Source organism: Ochotona princeps, chromosome 1, assembly GCF_030435755.1.
Source record: "Ochotona princeps isolate mOchPri1 chromosome 1, mOchPri1.hap1, whole genome shotgun sequence".
Lineage (NCBI taxonomy): Eukaryota > Metazoa > Chordata > Mammalia > Lagomorpha > Ochotonidae > Ochotona > Ochotona princeps.
In genome coordinates this window covers 78851262-78872214 of record NC_080832.1, presented here as the reverse complement: position 1 = coordinate 78872214, position 20953 = coordinate 78851262, and the positions used below count along the sequence as shown (strand labels likewise).

At 36.7% G+C, this 20953-nt stretch overlaps 1 protein-coding gene across 3 annotated transcripts in view; it reads right to left on the bottom strand.

The window, feature by feature from the left end:
* Positions 1 to 3139: 3139 nt before the first annotated feature.
* Positions 3140 to 20953, bottom strand: part of PHIP (pleckstrin homology domain interacting protein) — a 129061-nt gene continuing 111247 nt past the window's right edge. For all 3 annotated transcript variants that reach the window (XM_058661242.1, XM_058661249.1, XM_058661244.1), the window contains 8 exons: positions 20017 to 20086; positions 19653 to 19703; positions 19370 to 19519; positions 15037 to 15189; positions 14170 to 14333; positions 13451 to 13710; positions 12452 to 12652; positions 3140 to 7158 (listed from right to left, as the gene is read on the bottom strand). In XM_058661242.1, coding sequence (XP_058517225.1) covers positions 6521 to 7158; positions 12452 to 12652; positions 13451 to 13710; positions 14170 to 14333; positions 15037 to 15189; positions 19370 to 19519; positions 19653 to 19703; positions 20017 to 20086 — 1687 coding nt within the window. In that variant the 3' untranslated portion in view covers positions 3140 to 6520. The remainder of the gene's footprint in view (positions 7159 to 12451; positions 12653 to 13450; positions 13711 to 14169; positions 14334 to 15036; positions 15190 to 19369; positions 19520 to 19652; positions 19704 to 20016; positions 20087 to 20953) is intronic.

The following is a 20953-nucleotide window of genomic DNA, read 5'->3' as shown; positions in this document are numbered from 1 at the left end:
CAAATAGAATGGAGTTGAACTGGCACTCAGATGGGATGTCGGTGTCGACCGCGGCAAGGCTTCAAGACATTATTCTTCCTTGGGTCATACTTTTAATAAACATGTTTCTTTTCTTTCATATTTATGGTTTACAAGTTGTTATGTTTTAATGATCTTCACATCCTTCACAAATACTAGTATGTGATCACTTTGCCTTAGAGTTTTTTAGCCTGTGAAAAGGAAGTTAGATGATCCACCATAAAACTACGTTGTCTTTGAAATTTATAAGACAGCCAGTGCAGAATCACTAACTTTTTACCTTTTTTCAAAATACCACTTTGGCAAATAATTCAAACAGATCAAAATTTATAGCAACATAATTCTCAGGGTTCAGAAACTTATTATACTTACTATACTTCAGGTCAAGGACAAAATGTCACAGCCTGCCTGGAAGCTGTAATGGCAAATTTCATGAGGGACTGAATAGAAAAATCCAGGCTGAAGCAGAAGCACAGAGGAAGCTATGCAAATAAGAGGCTAGGGGAACGGAACTGGATGCAGTGACAAGCCAATCTTAAGCTTTCAGATGAAGATAATTAACTGGGATTGAAATGAGCTGTACTGTGGTGTAGTGGATACAACTGCCACCTGCAACATCACATATAGGCAAATGGCTGAAGTCATTGGGGCCCCATACCCATGTGGGAGACTAGGAACAAGCTCTGACTCCTGGCTTCAGTCTGGCCCAGCTGTGAACCAGTGAATGGAAGACCCCTCCATGTGAACCTCGCTCTCTCTGCAGCTCTGCCATTACAAGGAACAACTCATTAAAAGATGGGAGGGAAAGGGAAAGGGGGAAGGAGAGAGGGAAGGGAAGAAGGAAAGTGGAGGGAGAAGGCATAGAAGGGAGAAGGGATGGGCGAAAAAAGAAAGGAAGAAATGGCTTTGCTGGCAGAAATGGCTGTTAGGAATGAAAGTGAAATCAAATTCCCATCTTTCAACTACAAGCCCAGTTCTTCCCATACACTATGCTGTCAGTACATGAAACTAGCTGAGTAGAAAACAACTTCACTGAATTCTCCCATTGTTCTTTCCACAAACAGAGTAATTGAATTGTGTTAAATGTAAAGACACTATAAACATGAAGCACTATCACGCAGGCAGCAGAGCTTTTGTGCCTTAACCTTACTGTTCTTTAAACAAATACTGGGGAAGCTTATACCAAAAGTGGTTGCTGAAGGTGCATGTTGCCTGGTTGGTTTTTATAACAAGCTACCTTTTAGTTTTGTAGTTTAGAAAGAAAAGCTCCTGACCGTAGACTGGCCCAGTCCCACATTGTGATCGTTTGGGGAGTGAACCAAGAGATGAGAGATCTGCATTTCACTTTTCTAACTCTGCTTTTCAAATAAATAAATCTTTAGATGCTTATTTCACAAGAAACTCGTCTAAGCAGAATACAGCGCATTACAAATCACCCTCGTGTTCTTAGTATAGACATTTATTCTCATTTTTCTTCATACTAAAATTTGAATTCTTAGGATAACATAAGTGTATGCAAAGTTTAAGAAGTTTTCACCATTCTTTTTTCTCTGGATATCAAAAATTTTTGAAAAAGTGTTTATGTAAAGTGTTTCTTGGAAACGTATCTTACAAAAATCTAAATTGTGAAGTATTTACCATGCATAATGGTAACTTAAACACAGTAACAAATCAATAAATTATTGAACTTTCTGCTAAGAGCATTAGAAACTTTTTACATAATGGCTGCTGCGATACAAAAATGCCTGTTGAAACTATGTACAATGGGCTTTATGTGTTAACGCCCCCCCCCCCGAAGAAGCAGAAAAGGTAAAGAAATCATGAGGCTTGATAAAACAGTATAGAAAAACAAGTTTTCTATTTATTTAAAAATAAGTTTATAGTTAACTACATTGCAGGGACAGGAATTCTTACACATACATTCTAGTTTGTATAAAAGGATTCAAAGAATTATGCATCAAAACTAACATAGAAAGGGTCCACATAACAAGAAAGAAAAGGTCCAATCAGTATGTACAAAAAGAAAGGGCACTGCTATTCCGGTGTGCGACTGCTGCTTTTATAACATGATACGCAGAGTCTGGAAAGAAAAAAACCAAAAACTCCAATAAAGCTAAATAATTGGCTTTAAATTCTGTTCCTTATTACATACAACAGAATTGCTTGTGTTTGAACAGTTTTCTGTACATAATAAGAACTTTAATTTGAAAATGTGTCAGTTTCAACTTAATCCTTTAGGTCAGTCAGTTTTAAAAAATTGAGCTACATTCTATGCATGTCTAAATATCCTGTGACAATTTTTTTCTAAAAGATCTTTAATAAGACCTTGTCTTTTTTGCACTTTTAATATGGTCCAAAAATGTAACTTTGTATTTTGGCCTGTTCTGTGATAATCAATACACGCACAACCCTAAGTGTTAACAGCACGTGTCATTCTGTTTTAAACGTGCGTGTACTCATACCATCTTGAACCGATTTTCCTAGCTCCTTAAATGTAGAAACTCAACCACATACTTTTATTTGGTTTGTGCCATATAAGGTTAATTTCCTGATAATTTTATCTGCATTTAAAATATTTCAAGATAGCAAAACTAAAATAATGCATCTTATAGCTCAGACTTCCCACTTGTTTTATTGCAGTGTGTACAAACTTTTCTGAGCGCCCAAAGTGGTTATTACAGTCTTTCAACTCAATATGACCTCCTCATGGATCCTATACATAGTTCAAAATGACTTTTCATTTGGAGTGTTTGTTGGCATAATTAAGAATAAAATTAGTTTCTTAGTAAACCTAATTTTACTTCCAATAAGTTGGAAATTAGGGGAACTAAATGGAAAGGCAATCAGAGAAGCCAAAGGTTTTTTTTCCCTTTTTTTTTTTTCCAATTTTACTAGAAAAATAAATTCTAATCACGGCTCAACCTGATATGTTAGAAATACTTTCTCAGTTAACAGGGCATTTCCCAGAAAATAAAACTACTTATCCTATTGTAGCTTTTAAAATTATTTATCTCCTTGTACTTAAGGAGAACACAGCCCTTTAGTCAATCAAGTAGCTTGGTCCATTCAACCTGCTCAAATTTCAAGTGAATAAAAAACTTCAGAATAAAATTTCCTTTAGAAAAAAAATTAAACATCAAAAATTGCTTCCAGCTGATATTTCAGCGATATACATGTAGGTAGGAACAATATGGAATGTCAGAAATAAAGTAAATGCTGCTAACTGGACAAAACTAATTTACAATGTTTTATAACCAACAAACAACTGTCACTAAAATCACATCAAATGTTATTTGAACATACATAAACTTGGTAGGATGTCTGGTTACCTAGTGTCCTGCACATAAGGGACAGTCCTGAAGGTTAGAACACATGCTGCATGAGGATCTTTCCTGTGATGGCCATCAACGCAATTCATTTCCAAGCCAAGCAATACTAAACGTAACCTCCTGTCTCTGATGTGACCTGCTCAATCTGAAAGATACTTTATACAGATATTCTAATTACATTTAAGGAGGAAGACTGCTTTGTGATAATGCCATCGAAAAGTTTTCAACATGCAGTGAAGTTGTTCAATAACTGAAATAAAGGTATATAATCTTAGTTCATAAATATCTGCACTAAATAGTTCAATGCCGTAAAACTGGATTGCAAAGGTATATATTTAAGTAGCTACTTATTTATTGTCCACAGCTATAAGAGGATAATTAGAACAAATTTAAACCTGGGACTTCAGAATATCAGGAAAAGGGGAGAAGATCTTAGGGCTAAAAACATAGCAGCCAATTTGTACTTTATATGCATGTAACCAGTTATATTTATGAAGCTTTCGGTAAACTGGAGATCTTCCTAGTCACCTAAAACTACAGCCAACATTTTCTCCCATGCTATCACACACTACACAGATGATGTTACTGTATTAATGGAGAGGCTTTTCCAAGGAGCTATAAATAAAACAAAAACGATGTGATGACTTGGATTTCTGAGTTTCAGTTCTGAGATGTATAAAAGTTGATTTATAAAGTATAACTGTATCTGGTAACACTATCACATTTTTGGGTGTTTGTTGAAAAGAATCTGATCTTTTTCTTTTACTAAGAAACCAGTGTCTGATAATGCCCAAGTAAGGTCATAAATGTGCACTGTCTTTAGAACATGACTACATTTTTCTTGTTAAGAGGAAATATGATACTCATTTCTTGGCTGAAGAGTTGCAACTAACCCATACCTCATTTTTCCACTCCAAAGACTGTATAACGCTCATCCTTTTTCTGTACACACCCTGAAACTGTACTGTGGTCTGTTTTTTCTATCACAATGCAGATAACATCAGGAAATTATATATTTCAAAGACTGCCTTCCAAAGCAACTAATTACTTTAATGACTTAAATTTCAAACACACTATTATTTTTAATAATTGTGTAAACTGACTCATTTTGCTAAACATCCAAGCCATCCATTTCTGTATTATGAAGAGTTTACTGAATTTTAATTATATAGTTAAATATATTTGTTAGAAAAAAATAAATATACAAAAAAACCTAAAAATTTTGAAATTATTTTTCAACTGCAAAATCACAGCAATCCAGTCAAGATCTGGAAAATGTTTACTTAATTTCACAGGAGATGTTCTGTACAAATTTAGTTACAAACAATCTAAAAAGCCCAAATGCATCACTTTTCATTCTTCAAGACAGTTAAATGACATTGACATTTATCCTTATCAGAAGTAAGGATGAGATAATTATGTAATATATTTTGCTAAGGTTCAATTGAAGACTTTATTTTTCTACATTATGGTCATGCTGATACATGTTTCCCCATCCTTATTAAAAATGAGTATCTGAAAATTTCGGTTACATTTTTGTACCATATTCAGTCCTCAGAAAATACTACATTCTTTAAAGTTTAAAAAAAAATGGACAATAATTTTTAAACAATAGAAATGGCATTTATGTTGGTTTTTAAGGTATAAAATAACTGTACCATAAACAAATAAATAACTGCTTTCCTTTTCTATAGCAGTACATATAGCAATACATTCTCCTAAGTCATATAATTATCATTTACAATAGACAACTTAATTTTACTAATGATGCAAAAAAATAATAGAATACAAGGCACAATCATTAAATGGAGTTTTTCTTTTAGGGTGTATATTGACATACCAGCGTGATAAGGATACCGTAAAAAGTGCAGAAAAAACACAATGTGCAATGAGACCACTGTATAAAACATGATTGCATAAAAAGTGATTTGGCCTATTTTAACCTTTAATAATTGAAAATAACCAATCTTCCCCTTAAAATTAAACTATAAAGTATGACATTTTAAAATTATTTTTTCTTCTACCACTATCTAAAAAATCCTGAAAAAAGAATTTATACCTGGGTAATAGTAATATAAGTATGTGTTTGTATATATATTTAATTATACCCATTTATCAATATATACACATACACACACAGACATGTTTCTTTGTAAGTCATTTTAGCCTATTAGATATGTCTAAAGTTTAGAAATGACATTAATCCAGATCAACAAGTAAACATCAAATCCCATACCTTTTTTCCTGTATTTTCCTTGAATCCTTTAACCACTTAAACATTCTCTAAAACATCTCTGTCAAAGGACCCACCAGTGCATTATTTTCTATTAGTTTAGTACCAAAAAAGATATATTTCAGCATAACTCTTTAATAACTTGCTCTTTAGAATATATAGCCTTTCCAATATTGAAAAGTGTATGCTGTCCTGACAGTCAAAAACACGCTTTCCACTGCACTGATTCTCAGTCTTTGGCACAATAAACAGAGATTGAGTGATTGATATTAAGAATCAAGGTCTGAAAAATTAGACAGTCAAATGTTTCCAATGTGGATATGTTCCCTTTTCATCAGTACATTTTCTCTTAAGTTTGGCAGAAATGGAATAAAAGCAAGAGCCTCCTCTAGATACACTGTTGATGAACACTCTATGGAACTAAAATTAAGTTTTGGGGTAGCAAATGGGAATCTTTATCTTCACAGGAAATACATTTCTTAATTTACTGCTACTCTATGAAACATCTGTGCATGACTTTTTATATCAATAAAATGTACCTTGGTTGTCCAAAAATAACTTGTTTTAACATGATGACATGCTCTATCACTAGGAATATTATACTCCTTAAGACTGTAGCAGAACCATCTTTTCCATAAGTAAATCAGGAATCCATTACAGGTTCTCTTTTGTTTCAAACAGTAAATGAAATGAATGTGGAAATGCATAACCTATCTAACGGCAATAAATAGCAAACATTTAAAATATATATGTATATATTTATATATATATATATATATATATTCATTTAAAGAGTGAAGTTTCTTGTGGTTGTTTTGTTTGCAAATCAAATCTTAACATTCCCTAATCCACCATAGCAGCAAGGAAGCAGAAGCCTTAGTTCCACTTATTCCTTAACTGTACCTGCTTTATATGTTGAAGTAAAATATTTTGCTTCATATTACCAACCAATTAAATTAGCTTTTGCTTTTTCAGTCAACTTTCGGACTCGTCCTCTACTAGAAGTTCCAAAAGTTAAAGAGGTGTCTTCAAACAACAGCTGCCTTTGCTCTTCCTCCGAGTCATCCTCATTATAGAAAGCTGTCCTTCGACCTTGGTTTCTAGTTCTCATGTGGGGTTCAGAGCCTTTGAGTTCTTCAAAGTCTTCTTCCTCATCAATAGGATCATCTGTCTTTTTTCGGTTACTTCTCCTTAGCACTTTAACATTTGCAGGAACTATGAGATCTGAATCAAGTTTTTGTGCCTTCATCTTCCTTTTGGGTTTTCTGCCACCACGACTCTTTTTCTGTAACAAGTCCTCCTTAACAATATTAGTTTCAGAAAGAAAATTACATGTTGAAGAAGGAATCACTTCATCTCTGATGGGATGTACATTATTTTGCTCTGAATTTTCTGGCTTTGTATACTGTAGCTTTTTGGGCTTTCTACCCCTTTTCTTTTGTGTAACTTCACCACTACTGTTATTAACTTCTACTTTGGGTTTTCTCCCAGGTCCCCTCTTCACAAGTTTTGATGGCTGTCCTCCATGGCCATTTACTTGAATGGCTCCTGGTACAAGAGAACTGTTCTTACAATCTCCTGGAAGGGAACAATGGAACATTTAATAAATAAAATCCCTTTTTAATTTAATTCTCAAAGTAGTGAAAAAGGCTACTGGTACCCTTAGAAGTAATGACATAAAACCATTGCTTTTTACGAAAATGACAAAAACCCAGAAAGATTAACTGCTAAATGACATTTTCAAACTAAAACTCAGTCTTAAAGCAGTTATCAATGACTTCATGAGAGAAACCAAGCAAAGCTGAGAGTAAACTAACTGAAGTTAAGACTGTATTTGATAAAACTGGGAATAGCAAATGGTTCTCATTTTTACTTTCTTTACCAACCATCTTAACACAAGAAGGCTTTTCTTTTCACTACACAAAATGGATCATGTTAATTTGTATAGTTTTAACAAACTCATGAAACAATTAAAAAAATTTAAAGATGACTTTATCTGCAAGGCAGAGTGACAGGGACAGTGGCAGAAAACTGAGTGGAAGAGGGAGGGAAAAAGACAGAGGAATTGGTCTTCGAACTGATCGAACTCCAAATGGCTGCAGCAGCCAGAGCAGAGCAGGTGGGACTCGAATAATGGCTCTAACATTGAGACAGTGGCATCACAAGTGAAGGTTTACCTCACTAAGCCAAACCCCAGCATTTCACTGAACAAGTGTACACTGTATTCTTACCTTCAAGTAGCCTATTTATGAAAAAAAAATTTCAGTGTACAATTCAAGACCTTCTAGCTTGGTAATAATAATAAATAGGCAAGCCAATCTCCCTGCTTTCTTACAATCATTTTGTTAATATACAATAATTTTATTAGTATTACTAATGTTAATACAATATTTTCTTATGTGATCCCTTTTGACTATGATAACTTCTTTGATTTCAAAGAAGAGTTAATAGACTAAATGTTTCTTTACAATCCCTGGAAGTACAAAGTATCTCTACTTTCAGTCCTCCCATGCAAGGGGCTTGGTATAGTCTACCTGCTAGAAAAACTTTACATCCATTATACCCATTTGATCTCCAAAAATACTACTGTGATTTTTATTTGTCATACTAGCTACAAAACTAAAAATGTTACGCTTGTTTGCAAACTGTGTCCTTGAAAAAACCTAAATGGGAGTTTTTTTCACAGGGTCCTATCATTATAGGTATTGAAAATGGCAAATAACACTATATGTGAGTGTGTCTGTTGGTCTGTTGGGGAGAAGAACGTGGGAATGTGCATAAAGTAGATATTTTCCAAACAGTTACATTAAAACCGATGATACTGATGATTGTGTTTGTTTGACATAAAGACTGCTGATGAAGTAGGGGGGACCTCCCATTCGAAAACGCCTGGCTTCCATGCAGAATTCTAGTTACAGATTACAGCTTCTTGCTAATGGAGACACTAGGAGACAGCAAGGACTGCTCAAGTGATGGGGTTCCACACAGGCATACAGGAGCTCTGCACTAGCTTTCAGCTCCTGGCCCTGGCCAGTCCCGGGCTACTGTGGGCATTTGGGGATTGAATTAGCACATGGGAATACTGTCTATCTTTGTCTCAAAAACAAAACAAAACAAAACAAAACAAAACCTATTGGAAAGAGGTCTAAATATCCAGTGCATGTTCCTGTTATACAATTATTAAATTCTAATTTAAATGCTCAAGCATTATACATTTAAAAATACTTATTACATAGTGAAATACATTGTGTAAACAGGGTAAATAAAATGCAGCAAAATTTTACTTTAAAAAAAAATTATATATAGTAACTAGAAAGCCTGAATACAATTGTTCCTGACTCTGTTAATTCAACTGTTAATACTTACAATAAATCACTGTACCTACCCTTGAGCAAGGCCACGTAAGGCTGGCCTGCAATAGCCATTTTCACAAGAGAATTGGATCTGGGAGCAGACTGTATAGGGAACTTGTGGGCTCACCTCTGTGGGACTATAGCACCTAGCAGTTTGTGCAGGGAGCTGGGGGTGGTGACAGGTTGAGTCAGGCTGGACCCAGGATGGACCAGGCTGTAGCATTCGCTGGCACATGCAAAGGCTTGGATTGAGTAGACTATGCCAAGTAGGCTCAGGGTAACCCACCGTCATGCAAGAGATCTAAGGCTGGAAGCAGACTTGGTAGGAGAACTTCTCTACTAGGCCGCAACACCCAATGGGGAGCATAAGAGCCAGGCACAAGAGTGAGCCTGGTAGGGGAACTGTGGGCACTCTCCTGCTGGGCTCCAGCTCCCACTGGTGACCAAGAGAGCCAGGGCTTGGGGTGGCCAGGCTGGTCAAGGCTGCAGCATCCTTCAACATACATGTGGGCCGGGTCTGGCTGAGTTAAGCTTAGCCACACATGGGAGGCAAATGAGACGCAGAATGGAGTGGACTAGGCCACAGCACATGTAGAAACTGTCGCTGGGAATGAGCCTTGTGGCAGTCGCTCAGAGTAGGCTGTGAAATCCACTGGTGTGCATGAAGACTGGGTCTGTGGTGTACTGGGCTGGATTAGGCAGCAGCATCCATCAATTCATGTGAGAGATGGAGCTAGGGGGTGAAATGACTAGGCAACTGTATCCACTGCTAAGGCAGGTGCACACAAGAGTCATGTCTAAGGTCACCCCAGGTGAGGTTTCCTGAGCACTTCCCAACTAGACCACTAGATTCAAACCCCAGTCACAGGGGAAACCACAATATATGTGGCCCAACCTTGGAGTACATGTATTGGGACTGGGCCGCCTCAATTGCTGATACCTGTGCAGAGGACAGCAAGCCCAGATACATGCAGGGGACATGACATCAGGTCATCAAGGCCAGCAGGGGACATCAAGTGCCTTATCAGAGGATGCAAAGCAGAAGAGGTTGAATAACTCTCCTGGCCATGCTTTGCAAAATGTTTCTGGGTCTGTGGATGCATTAAGGTTGACTTGTTCAGCCAACAACCTTGGGGAGATTTTCTCAACCCTGGTGCAACAAAGGCAACAATGTCTCAGAACTATCAAAAGCACTCAGGTAACAGCCTCTTTAAACACTCTTCCCCACACTGGTGTATCTAAGGCATCATCAAATGTCTGTCCTCCATCCCTGGGAGCTAATGAATTTCAACATCAAGGTGTGGCCTCCCGTCTTTCCCGAACTGCAGACACAGGAGAAAAAAGGTCCAGACTTGACTATCCGCACCCTAATCAAAGACACACATGGGCACACATCCCTCTCAACTAAGTAAAAACAATAAAAAACAAAATATCCTGAATTTAATCAGGGATCGTCCTAGCCTCTTTAGTATGTGAATCTTTTCAACAGTCTTTAGATTTTGTTGTTTCTGCTTTTGTAATCTCCACTGTCACTTCCATGGTCTTAATTCAAGTATACACGAATTTTTGCTTGGATTATTTTTTAAAATTCTCTAATTGAACTTTCTGTCTTGTAAGGGAAATAGATACAATTAGGTACAGAGGTCCAGACTTTTTCAGGGATAAAGAAATATAAAATAGAATGACTTTATCAATATTTTAAGTACCACAGAAGGTAATGGACAGGGTATCCTGGGATATAAAGAATGAAGTATTTGATTTTTGTCTAATGAAGCCAGAAAAAGCCTTAGAGAAGATGATACTTCAAACGAAACTTGAAAGGTAGCAGGAGACTATTAAAGTAGAAGATAAAAAGGAATTCTAGAGAAGGAAGAAGTGGTCAAAGGGACTTCAACGTGGTTTATTATGGATTGGACATAAAGGGAAAACGATAGTAAGAGGACATGTAAGAACCGAGTGACGAAGGATCTTGTGTAACATGCTTAAATAAAAAAAAAAAGCAAGTAACAATCTGATTCCATATATGATCTGAGAGAAGAATTCATCTTAATTCTGTGTTTTATGTAACTGTACACAAACAAGCCAGAAGAGAAATGAACAAAAAAGATAACACTGGTTGCAATGTGTAGATGGACTAACTGGCGAAAGAGCTGAGAACTAAAATAGGCAGTTCAGTTAGAGAACTAAGAAAACATTCTGAGAAAGAGATCATGCAGGCTATGTTAAGGACATGGGAAGAGACAAGAGAGAAGAGAATGACTCTAAAGATGTTACGGAGGCAGAAAAATCAAAATCCAGAGTGTTAAGATTCACATACAAGGGCCTGGCAGTGTGGCCTAGTGGCTAAAGTCCTCGCCTTGAACGCGCCGGGATCCCATATGGGCGCCAGTTCTAATCCTGGCAGCTCCACTTCCCATCCAGCTCCCTGCTTGTGGCCTAGGAAAACAATCGAGGACAGCCCAAAGCTTTTAGACCCTGCACCTGTTGGCCCCGGCGGCTTGGCCTAGCGGCTAAAGTTCTCGCCTTGAAAGCCCCCGGATCCCATATGGGCGCCGGTTCTAATCCCGGCAGCTCTACTTCCCATCCAGCTCCCTGCTTGTGGCCTGGGAAAGCAGTTGAGGACGGCCTAACGCACTGGGACCCTGCACCCGCGTGGGAGACTTGGAAGAGGTTCCTGGTTCCCGGCTTCGGATCGGTGCGCACCAGCCCATTGCGGCTCACTTGGGGAGTGAATCATTGGACGGAAGATCTTCCTCTCTGTCTCTCCTCCTCTCTGTATATCTGACTTTGTAATAAAATAAATAAATCTTTAAAAAAAAAAAAGACTCACATACAAAACAGAAGGATGGGATGTTACTGATTTTAAGCTTATGCAGCAGGTAGGTAGGCCCCAAAACTATTAACCAAAATCAAAGTTTAGTAGAGAAATTAAATTTTAAGTGACTTTTCTGGGAAGAATAATGAAGAGGAAATGTTTTAAGACACACTTCAGAGATCATGATACAAACTGTTTACTTTAGGGCTGTCAGTTGTCAAGAAGAAGCCTTATCATTCTAACATGCCATATGGTACATTTTGTTACTCTCTCCAGCTTTCAAACATGAAGGCTTTACAAAAACAATGTCCAGTTTAAGGAAATTGCAAACATAACTGCGTTAAAAGCTGTATACTGTACAAGAAACCTGGCAACTCAGATGAATGATCATTCAGTAAGTCAGTTATCACATCCTATCCATTAACAAGTTAAAAAATGCTTTCTAGCAGCATGAATGTTAGGATTGGTTAACTAAATCCAGCTTAAACTTTGAAGATATATTTCTTTAGGTCTGAAAATATAAATTAATCTACAATACACTTGTTATTTCCATTTAGAATGCTTTAGCCTTAAATTTATCACGATGTAGACTGTGATGACTTTTAAATCAGAAATCCCAAAAGTGACCTATGAAGATTAACTGTGAGAAAGATATCACTTGTAAGAATCTACTATATCTTGAAAGATACAAGTAATATCTTACCTTGCTCAATGACAGCTGATGACTTGGAAAGAGCAGATGTCTTTGAGAGGACAGATGATTTCATCTTTCGTTTTACTGGCTTTTCCTTTTCTATATTTTCTTTTGTAGAATTATTTCTAGTGCCATGGCTAAAAGTGGATTGACCAGGACTTGAAGAAGAAGTATTCAGGGCTTTGGAATGTTTTACAGAATTCTCTAGTACTGAAACAACATACAAAATTAAGAGTTGCTGAATCTAAAAACAAACAAAGTGGTCCAAATTGTTTCTGTCTCGAGTTGTATGGCTTAGCCAAGACAAAGCCTGGGAGATAACAAAGCCTCTTCAGGAAGACTACCCAACCAGAAAGTCTTTATAACTGCAGCCATTTTTGAATCTATCTAGTTATTTCAGGATTATGTGGGCAAGTTAAAGCAAACTGCCTAAGTCTGCTTACTATGATTTAAATTCTGGGAGTTTGGATCAGAGTTTACACATTCTTTTCTTTGATTATTATTATTGTAAAGGCACTTTAGAGAGAGGTACTTTAGAAAGAGAAGGAGAGGCAGAAAGAAAGATCTTTCACCCACTGGTTCATCCCCAGTCACAACGGCCAGAGCTGAGCCAATCTGAAGCCAGCAACTTTGAGCTTCCTCAGGGTCTCCCCCGCGTGAGTAAAGTGTCCCAAGGCTTTGGGCTGTCCTCTACTGCTTTCCTATGCCACAAGCAGGGAGCTGAATGGGAAGAGGAGCAGTCAAGACACCAACTGGTGCCCATGTGGGATCCTAGCACTTGCAAGGGGAACATTAGCCAACTGAGCCATTGCACTTGGCCCTAATCATTCTATGCTGAAAATCCTAAGCTACATTTTTTTCAAAATTAAAAGTAAAGCAAAAAAATTCAAAGCAGAAAATCAAGAAATAAAAAACAGTGTGATGCTACTTACTACAAGCTATGGCAAAATAAAAGCTTAAATATACTACCATATATACTTAAATTTAGAAACTGTAATTGACACTTACTTGTTTTCCCTGGCATTGCAGATGTATTCACTTTTGAAATAAAAGTCTTGGTGGATGAAGAAGTAGAGGGTTGCTCAGTGACCACTGGATCTACAATGACTCGGTTGCTTCTGGTTCGAACTACAGAACTGGATTCTGTTTGACCATTTATCTGAGCAGCATTGTGCCTTGGTGGTATTGATCGTGAAGGTGTAGAAAAGGGAGAGGTAGAGATTTCTGACTTAAGGTGGGGTTTCAAGATCCTTTTTTTCCGTTCAGGGCTGTGAATAAAATACTACTGTTAGTCATTTGTATAATTTCCTATGAATAAATAAAAGTTTTATAATATTGCTGGATTCAATACTTGAACTATTATGAAATATGTTAAAACATGAGATTTGTAGTGGATTTCACATGGTGTGAGCCTTTGAAACGTGAACATTTAGTGAAGGACTGAAGGACTGCTGTAGATGCTAGCTAGTCCTACGACAGAGAGCATGATACCATCACTATCCTAAATGCTGTTTACTGTACAGATTTAGCAGTTTGATTTTAAGCACTTACACTAGTAAAGCTTTAGTTAAAAGATAAAAAATCCTCCACATCATAGGAACTTGCATGTCAAATATATCCTTCTGCAATATAGGGAATAGTAAAGGAAGTATTAAAAAACACCCCGTTCTATCACACAGATGACAAAGTCACAGATCAGTTCATGCCACATAAAGCAAATTACATACCTTGATGCAGCACTGCTGGAAACAGAGCTGCTTCTGTTTCTTTTCTTTCTTCTTTTGGAAATGGCATTTCTTTTATGAAAACGAAGAGCAGATTTATAATCTGATAGAACTGAACTAATGTGTTCTTCGAAGAAAGCAGAGAGGCGCAAACTCATGCTGTATATCTGGGTGGGGAGGAGGAAAACTATGTTGAAACATTCCTTATAAGAAAACAAATGTATATTCAATACAAATTATAAATTAAGCTTTGTTAAAATTTTAGAACTTAAATATTACTTTTTATATTCCCCTTTCCCAATCTCTTTTTGTAAAAAAATATTATTACAGTTAAGTTATTTGTTAAGATAAGAAATGTTCTAAACTTTGAGATTTTCAAACAAAAGTCTTTGAATTTATATGGCTCAGACAAAACTCTTCATAAATTCTATCATGCAAACACTGTCCCTGAGGGTCTAAAATTGTTTTCTATGACTATCTATTTATAAGTGCACTATTCTTTCTCATTCATCCCCATATATCGATCCTTATGATGTACTGCCTGGCCAAATACAAGTAAATGATACACTTATTTTTGTAAATCACTCACAAAAATGCTGCTTTCCATTACTGTAAAAAAAAATAGCTGAGAAGCCCAGATGGTTCTATCACATACCAGGATAACTCATCTATGACATATATACAATACTTCAATAGTCAAAGGATTATACTAGTGTTATTTCACAGGAAAAAATGAGTAGAAAAAACAAATTCCTTTCCATTGCTAGACCATTCAGACCACAATAACTTTGCTCTAAAGTGTAAATTATAGCAGTATTTAGTTATTTAATCAAACTTTCTTTCAATTAGACACAGAAAACAATTATATACCCTTGATCTTTTGCTTGGTGTATATGCTTTAGAATTACTAAAAATAAGTCTGACATCTTTACATAATTCCATTGGTGACTCATAATTCCCTGCTTCTAAAGTTTCTCTAACAGTGGCAAAATCCATTGGCGTGTCAATGATGTCTCTGTAGTCCTAGGGGAGGGAAAACAAGCATCATCATCATTATCATTATTGCTACAAAACATGACTTACTTCTCAGCAGAGACATACATACAATTTAATATTGCATGCCAAGTCCTAGAACTATTAATAATCAATCTCACAAAAAGTACCAAACTTCAAATCAACTGCATGGGAATTTTAACCGACTCTTTAACAAGCAATTTTAAGTATGCTAATACCCCATTTATGTAGAAGTCAATCTTTTAGTAGCTCCAACTTTGGTAACATATCGGAGCTTTGCAGAAGTAAAAAAAAAAAATGTGAATTCAAGGTGAGCACTAAGGTATAGTGTTCTCATACTTCCTGATTGGGACACCCACATCCCATATTGGAGTGCCAGTTTCCCCAGCTATTCCAGTTCAGCTTTTAGTGCTCGTTTCAACAGCACACACACTAATTCCAATTCAGTTTTTCACTAATGTACACTGGGATGCAGTAGATGATGACAAGTACTTGGGCCCCTCCCATTCCAAATGGAGTTCTGGGCTCCTGTCATAAGCCTGGTCCAGCCTCTCTTACTATGGGAATTTGGACAGTAACTGAATAGGTACAAAGCTTATATTTCTGTCACTCTGCATTTAAGCATATGAACCTAAAAAGTGTGTTTTAAAAAAATTAATGTAAACAGTTCTCAACAAATCCATCCACTTCATTTTCATTTACAGAGAAGTAGAATTGTCCAAGGTCTCTATGTCACTGGAAGCAATGAACACAGACAAGTGAAAGCAGAAGATGTACCACAGAAATCTATGATAGTATAGAATAAAATGATCTGAATCTTTTTTTTTTATTTTTCAACATACGAAGAATACTTCCTCTTCTCAACAATGCATATTTTGGGAAATATTAAGACCTTGACTTAGTGAAGATGGTGCAATAGGAGTTACTGACTTCACAAATTGTTTCACTTTCCATGTGTATCTTTCATTTGGTATTGCCCTGGTTAGACTTTCTAGTGCTATGCTGCATAACTGTTGTGAAAAATGATGACAGTGGACATCCATATCTTATTTTCATCCCAAATTTAAATGAAACACATTCATTCTGTCAACATTAAGCATCATATTAGCTGTAGGCTTTCTTTCTTTTTTAAGATAATTTGCAAAATTTATTTGAAAGGCAAAGTCCGAGAGAAAAAGGACAGAGATCTTCCATCTGCTAGTTCTCTCCGCAAATGTCTGCAACAGCTGAGGCTGGGCCACACTGAAGCCTTGAGCTTCAACTGGGTCTTCCACAACAGAACAGAGACAAAAGAACTTGAGTCATCTTCCACTGCCCTCCTCCACTGCACAGCAGGGAGCTGGATTAAAAGTGAAGCAGTTAGGCTCAAACCAGTGCTTATATGGAAAGCCAACATTCCAGTCAGTTGCTTTACATCTTATTGGCCAAAAAGCCAGCTCTCTGCCCCCGCCCCTTTTAAAATATGTGTTCTTTATCAGGTGGTGGAAATTCTCTTTGATCCAAAGTTTTCTTAATTTTTTTCTTCTAAATCATGAACAGTGGTCTTATATGATCAGATCCTATGTCTGTTTGGCATCTATTTATCACAGGGCCAACTGCATTAACTATGATTTGTATGTTCTAATACTTTCATTATCTGCAAACCTTACATACCTGGGGAAAGATAGCCCCTCACAAGACTAATTAATCCGTAACACACAGCAAAGGCTTCAATTGAGAACTTCGTATTTTAAAGACAAACCACTTATATCCCAAGTTTATAGGCTTTCCCTGCTCCTCTGTATGTCTGTCTCTTTCTCTCTCACACACACACACCAGTATTACTCTTATGCTAAGTTATTCTGAGGTCAGGACCAATCAGGGAGCACCTCAACAACCTAGGGCCCAGCAGAATTACTTTAACTAGTTAATAATTTAAACTTGTCCTGCTCTTCACACAAACCACAAGGGTTTCATTTATTATTTATTTATTTAAAAGGTAAGAGTTACAGAAACGGAGGGGGAGAGAGGTGAGAGAAAGAGAAGACAGAGATATGAATCAATCTTCCATGCCAGTTTACTCCCCAAAAGGCTGCAATGGATGGGCAGATAGGGCTGGTCTAGTCCAAAGCAAGCCAGAGTCTGGAACTCCACCCAGGTTTTCCACATGGAAACAGGGGCTCAAGCACATTCTCCAGGTGCATGAGCAAAGAGCTGAATTGGAAGTGAAGCAGCTGGGATGCAAACCAGAGTCTATACTGGATACTGAAGCTATTGCAAGAGGCTTAAATCCACTGCACCACAGCTCTGGCCTTTCAATCAAGGGTTTTGCTCTAGTTCCAGTCTTTTGTCATCTGATCAAAGCATGGTATTTTCCATGTTTTTAAATATGTGGTAGATTTTTTTAAAAAATGTAGAGTTTTCCAGGAAAGTTCTCTGGGACTGGAAAGTCTTTTCTTTGACAACTTTGAATTATAAGTTGTCAGATCTAGGCACACAGCACCAGTTCCAGTATACATTTACTTGTATGTTTCACACTGGTGGTAGGAACCCAGTTACTTGAGCCATTATCATTGCCTTCAAGATTCCGTATTAGTAGCAACCGTGAAGTGAGAAGCTGGAACCAGGTACTGAACCCAGGCTCACTGAGCATGAGCACCCTGACCTGCATCTGAAACGACAGGATAGACTAAACAACTGATTCTATACTCATTTTAAAAATCCTATTCAAATTATTAGATTCATAGATTTGAAACTATGTTTTTCAAAGTGACTGGGAATTTTTGTCATTGATTTCTACGTTGAGTCCACTGTGGTCAGAAACACATAGTATTCAACAGCGTACACACACACACACACACACACACACACACACACACACAAATAGCATATGATAATATATACCTGTAGTATGTGTTTACAGTCTCTTTTGTATAGCATCTTAAGTAGCTGTTCTGGGCACTTTTTATATAACAAAGTCTACTGGCATCAACATTTTACTAATTTAAGTGAAATACACAAACTTAATTAACGTGCATTTCTTTACTCCAGTTTCATGCCAATGTACACCCTAGGATATAACAGGTGATGGCTCAAGTAGCTGGATCCCTGTCATGCACATGGGAAACCTGGAAGAAGTTCCTAGTTCTCAGCTTTGGCTTTGTTTTTTTTGGAGGGGAGTGGGGGGAGAGGTATGGTGGGGGATGGGAGAGGAGGGACTTAGCCCCATTAAACCAAATCCTGGAATTAAAGTCTCTCCATATTTAAAATTTCATGTGTATGATCTTGTAAGGGACAAAAATGTTCATCTTCTGATTTATTCATTGATAAAATTTCTATATTTCCATCACAGCAAGTTAAAACACATACTCAAAAATACAGAATGTTGGATGGTATTACATCTTTCTCATTATGTCTCACAAAATATTTGTAATTTTCATTTGAAACCATATAGCCTACCTAACTATTCAACCTTAAATAACTTACTAAAAAATTTTAAAAATCATAATAAAAATCTAAGGTGAAATTAGATTGCTATGACTGTAAGCAAAAACAAATACTTGGATCATGTTTACCCTACTCTTTCAACATGTTTTCCATAAAGATCATACACTGTGATAGCCTAAATATTTATGATAATGCCACATTAGATTTGTTTATAGTGCATTAACATTTAAAACTATCCTAATGCATGCTTATTGCAACTCTAGAACCCCATAAGAAAGTAGGAATTATTATTCTTTCCTATTAGATAACTGCAATCCTAAATTCCTGGAATTAACATGAGGATGAAAAGGAGTATTCAAGGAAAAATTCTAAGACTGATGTTGCGGAGTAGCATGTAAATCTGCTGCCTGCAATGCTGGCATCTATATGGGTGATTGTTCCTCTACATTCAGATCCCTGACATGAGCCTGGGAAAGCAATGGAAGACGGTCCAAATGTTTGAAGCCCTGCACTAAGTGAGAGATAGGAAATAAACTCCAGATTTTTGCCTTCAGCTTGATCCAGCTCTGGCGTTGGGACCACTTGGGGAGTGAGCCCGTGAATGGAAGATCTCCAAGTCTGATTTAGTTTCTTTATATCATCAGGCAGATAATGAGAACATATGTGATGCAATGAAGGATTAAAAAAAAAACCTTCTCAACTGTCATGTATAATATATATAGCAAGTTGACAAGCAAATAAAATTATTTTAAAAGCTACATACTGGATATTCAAGGAGGTCTACGGGCTGACGGAAAGGCTCTGAATCTTCACACTGAAATATGAGATTTAATAATTCCTGACATTGTTTCTTCCATGCTTGAATATCATAAGACTGAGCCCTATTACGTAATCTTCTTTTAGGCTGATGGTCCTAAAACAGAAATGTTCAATTATACTAGTAAAAATACTTAAACAGTAAAAATGCGCTTTAATACAGTCAGTGATCAGTTACAGCTTATAATAATTAAAACAAAATACTTCTGCTAAGACAAAAAATATATTACCTTCCTTTTTCGAGTAGAAGTTCCTGGTACATCAGCATCTTTCTCTTCTTCCTTTGAGGCAAGAATTTATCAGATTCATAAAGAACTTTTGGGTTGTCAACTGTATAATTGTTAAATTATTTTCTTTACATGTTTTTTAAAGCCACAGCATATACAGGGCACAATAAACACACATTACAAAGCTATCTCTCATCTAGCAATATTATAACATAAAAAAGAAAAATTTTGATATAATTTTTAGAAAACAGCTAATTATAGCATTGGGCAAAAATAATTTTCTAACAGCTTGTACTGGAAAACTATAATGCACAAATTTCTTTTTACATATAATACTAATGCAGTGATTATAACATATTTCACAAACCTCAGAGTCAGTCAAAACTTTCTTCTTCATTGAATTGTAAAGTGGAATCATGTTATAACAAGTCTGATCCCTAAATTACAAGAAGAATAGGTTAATATATTAGAGTGAGTATTTTTCCCATTAAAAATCTATCCCTCAAGTCATATTTAAAGATAAAAGCTGATGCTGAAGGCTGTCAACTACTTATATACATGAATACTCTGTCTCTTCTGCTCAAATCTATGTACATCCTCTACTCTGGTCTATTTATTTCACCAGGCCAAACCCAATGATCACTTCTTAGTCTCGTGCAAACTATTGCTATGTAGGGCAGTCTTCTTTCTTCAGTCTTCAAAGTAAAGCTAATATACCTCCTGTTTTCCAACTCCTTCTCTTTATTCCTAAATATTAGGTCTTTCCTAAAATGTTGTCCTTAAGTCATCTTCTCTTAATGCTGTACTTTTTGGTCTGATAAGCATATAAAATTCAGTTTATTTGTATTAGAGTTTCTACATCCCCATCATTTGTCCTAATACTCCTGAATATCCAACATCACTAAAATTTCACATTTAAACCTAATTTACTCTGTACTATTTCTCCTTTATCTTCTTTTTGTATTGACCTATCATTCTTGCAACGAAGTAAATCATGGTTTTTCACTATTCCATTCTTTGGTTCCCGTTACAATTAGTGATCAAGACCTATGAATTCTGCCCTCAAAAATCACTTGAGGATCTGGCGTGGTAGCATAGAAGCTACCACTTCCCAACCAGCTCCCTACTTATAGCCTGGGAAAGCAGTTAAGGCCGGCCTGAAGCCTCCAGCATGGGAGACTAGGAAGAGGATCCTGGCTCCAGATTGGCGCAGCTGCAGCCATTGCAGCCACATGGGGTGTGAATCAATGGACGGAAAATCTTCCTCTCTTTGTTTCTCCTCCTCTCTGTATTGTATATCTGCC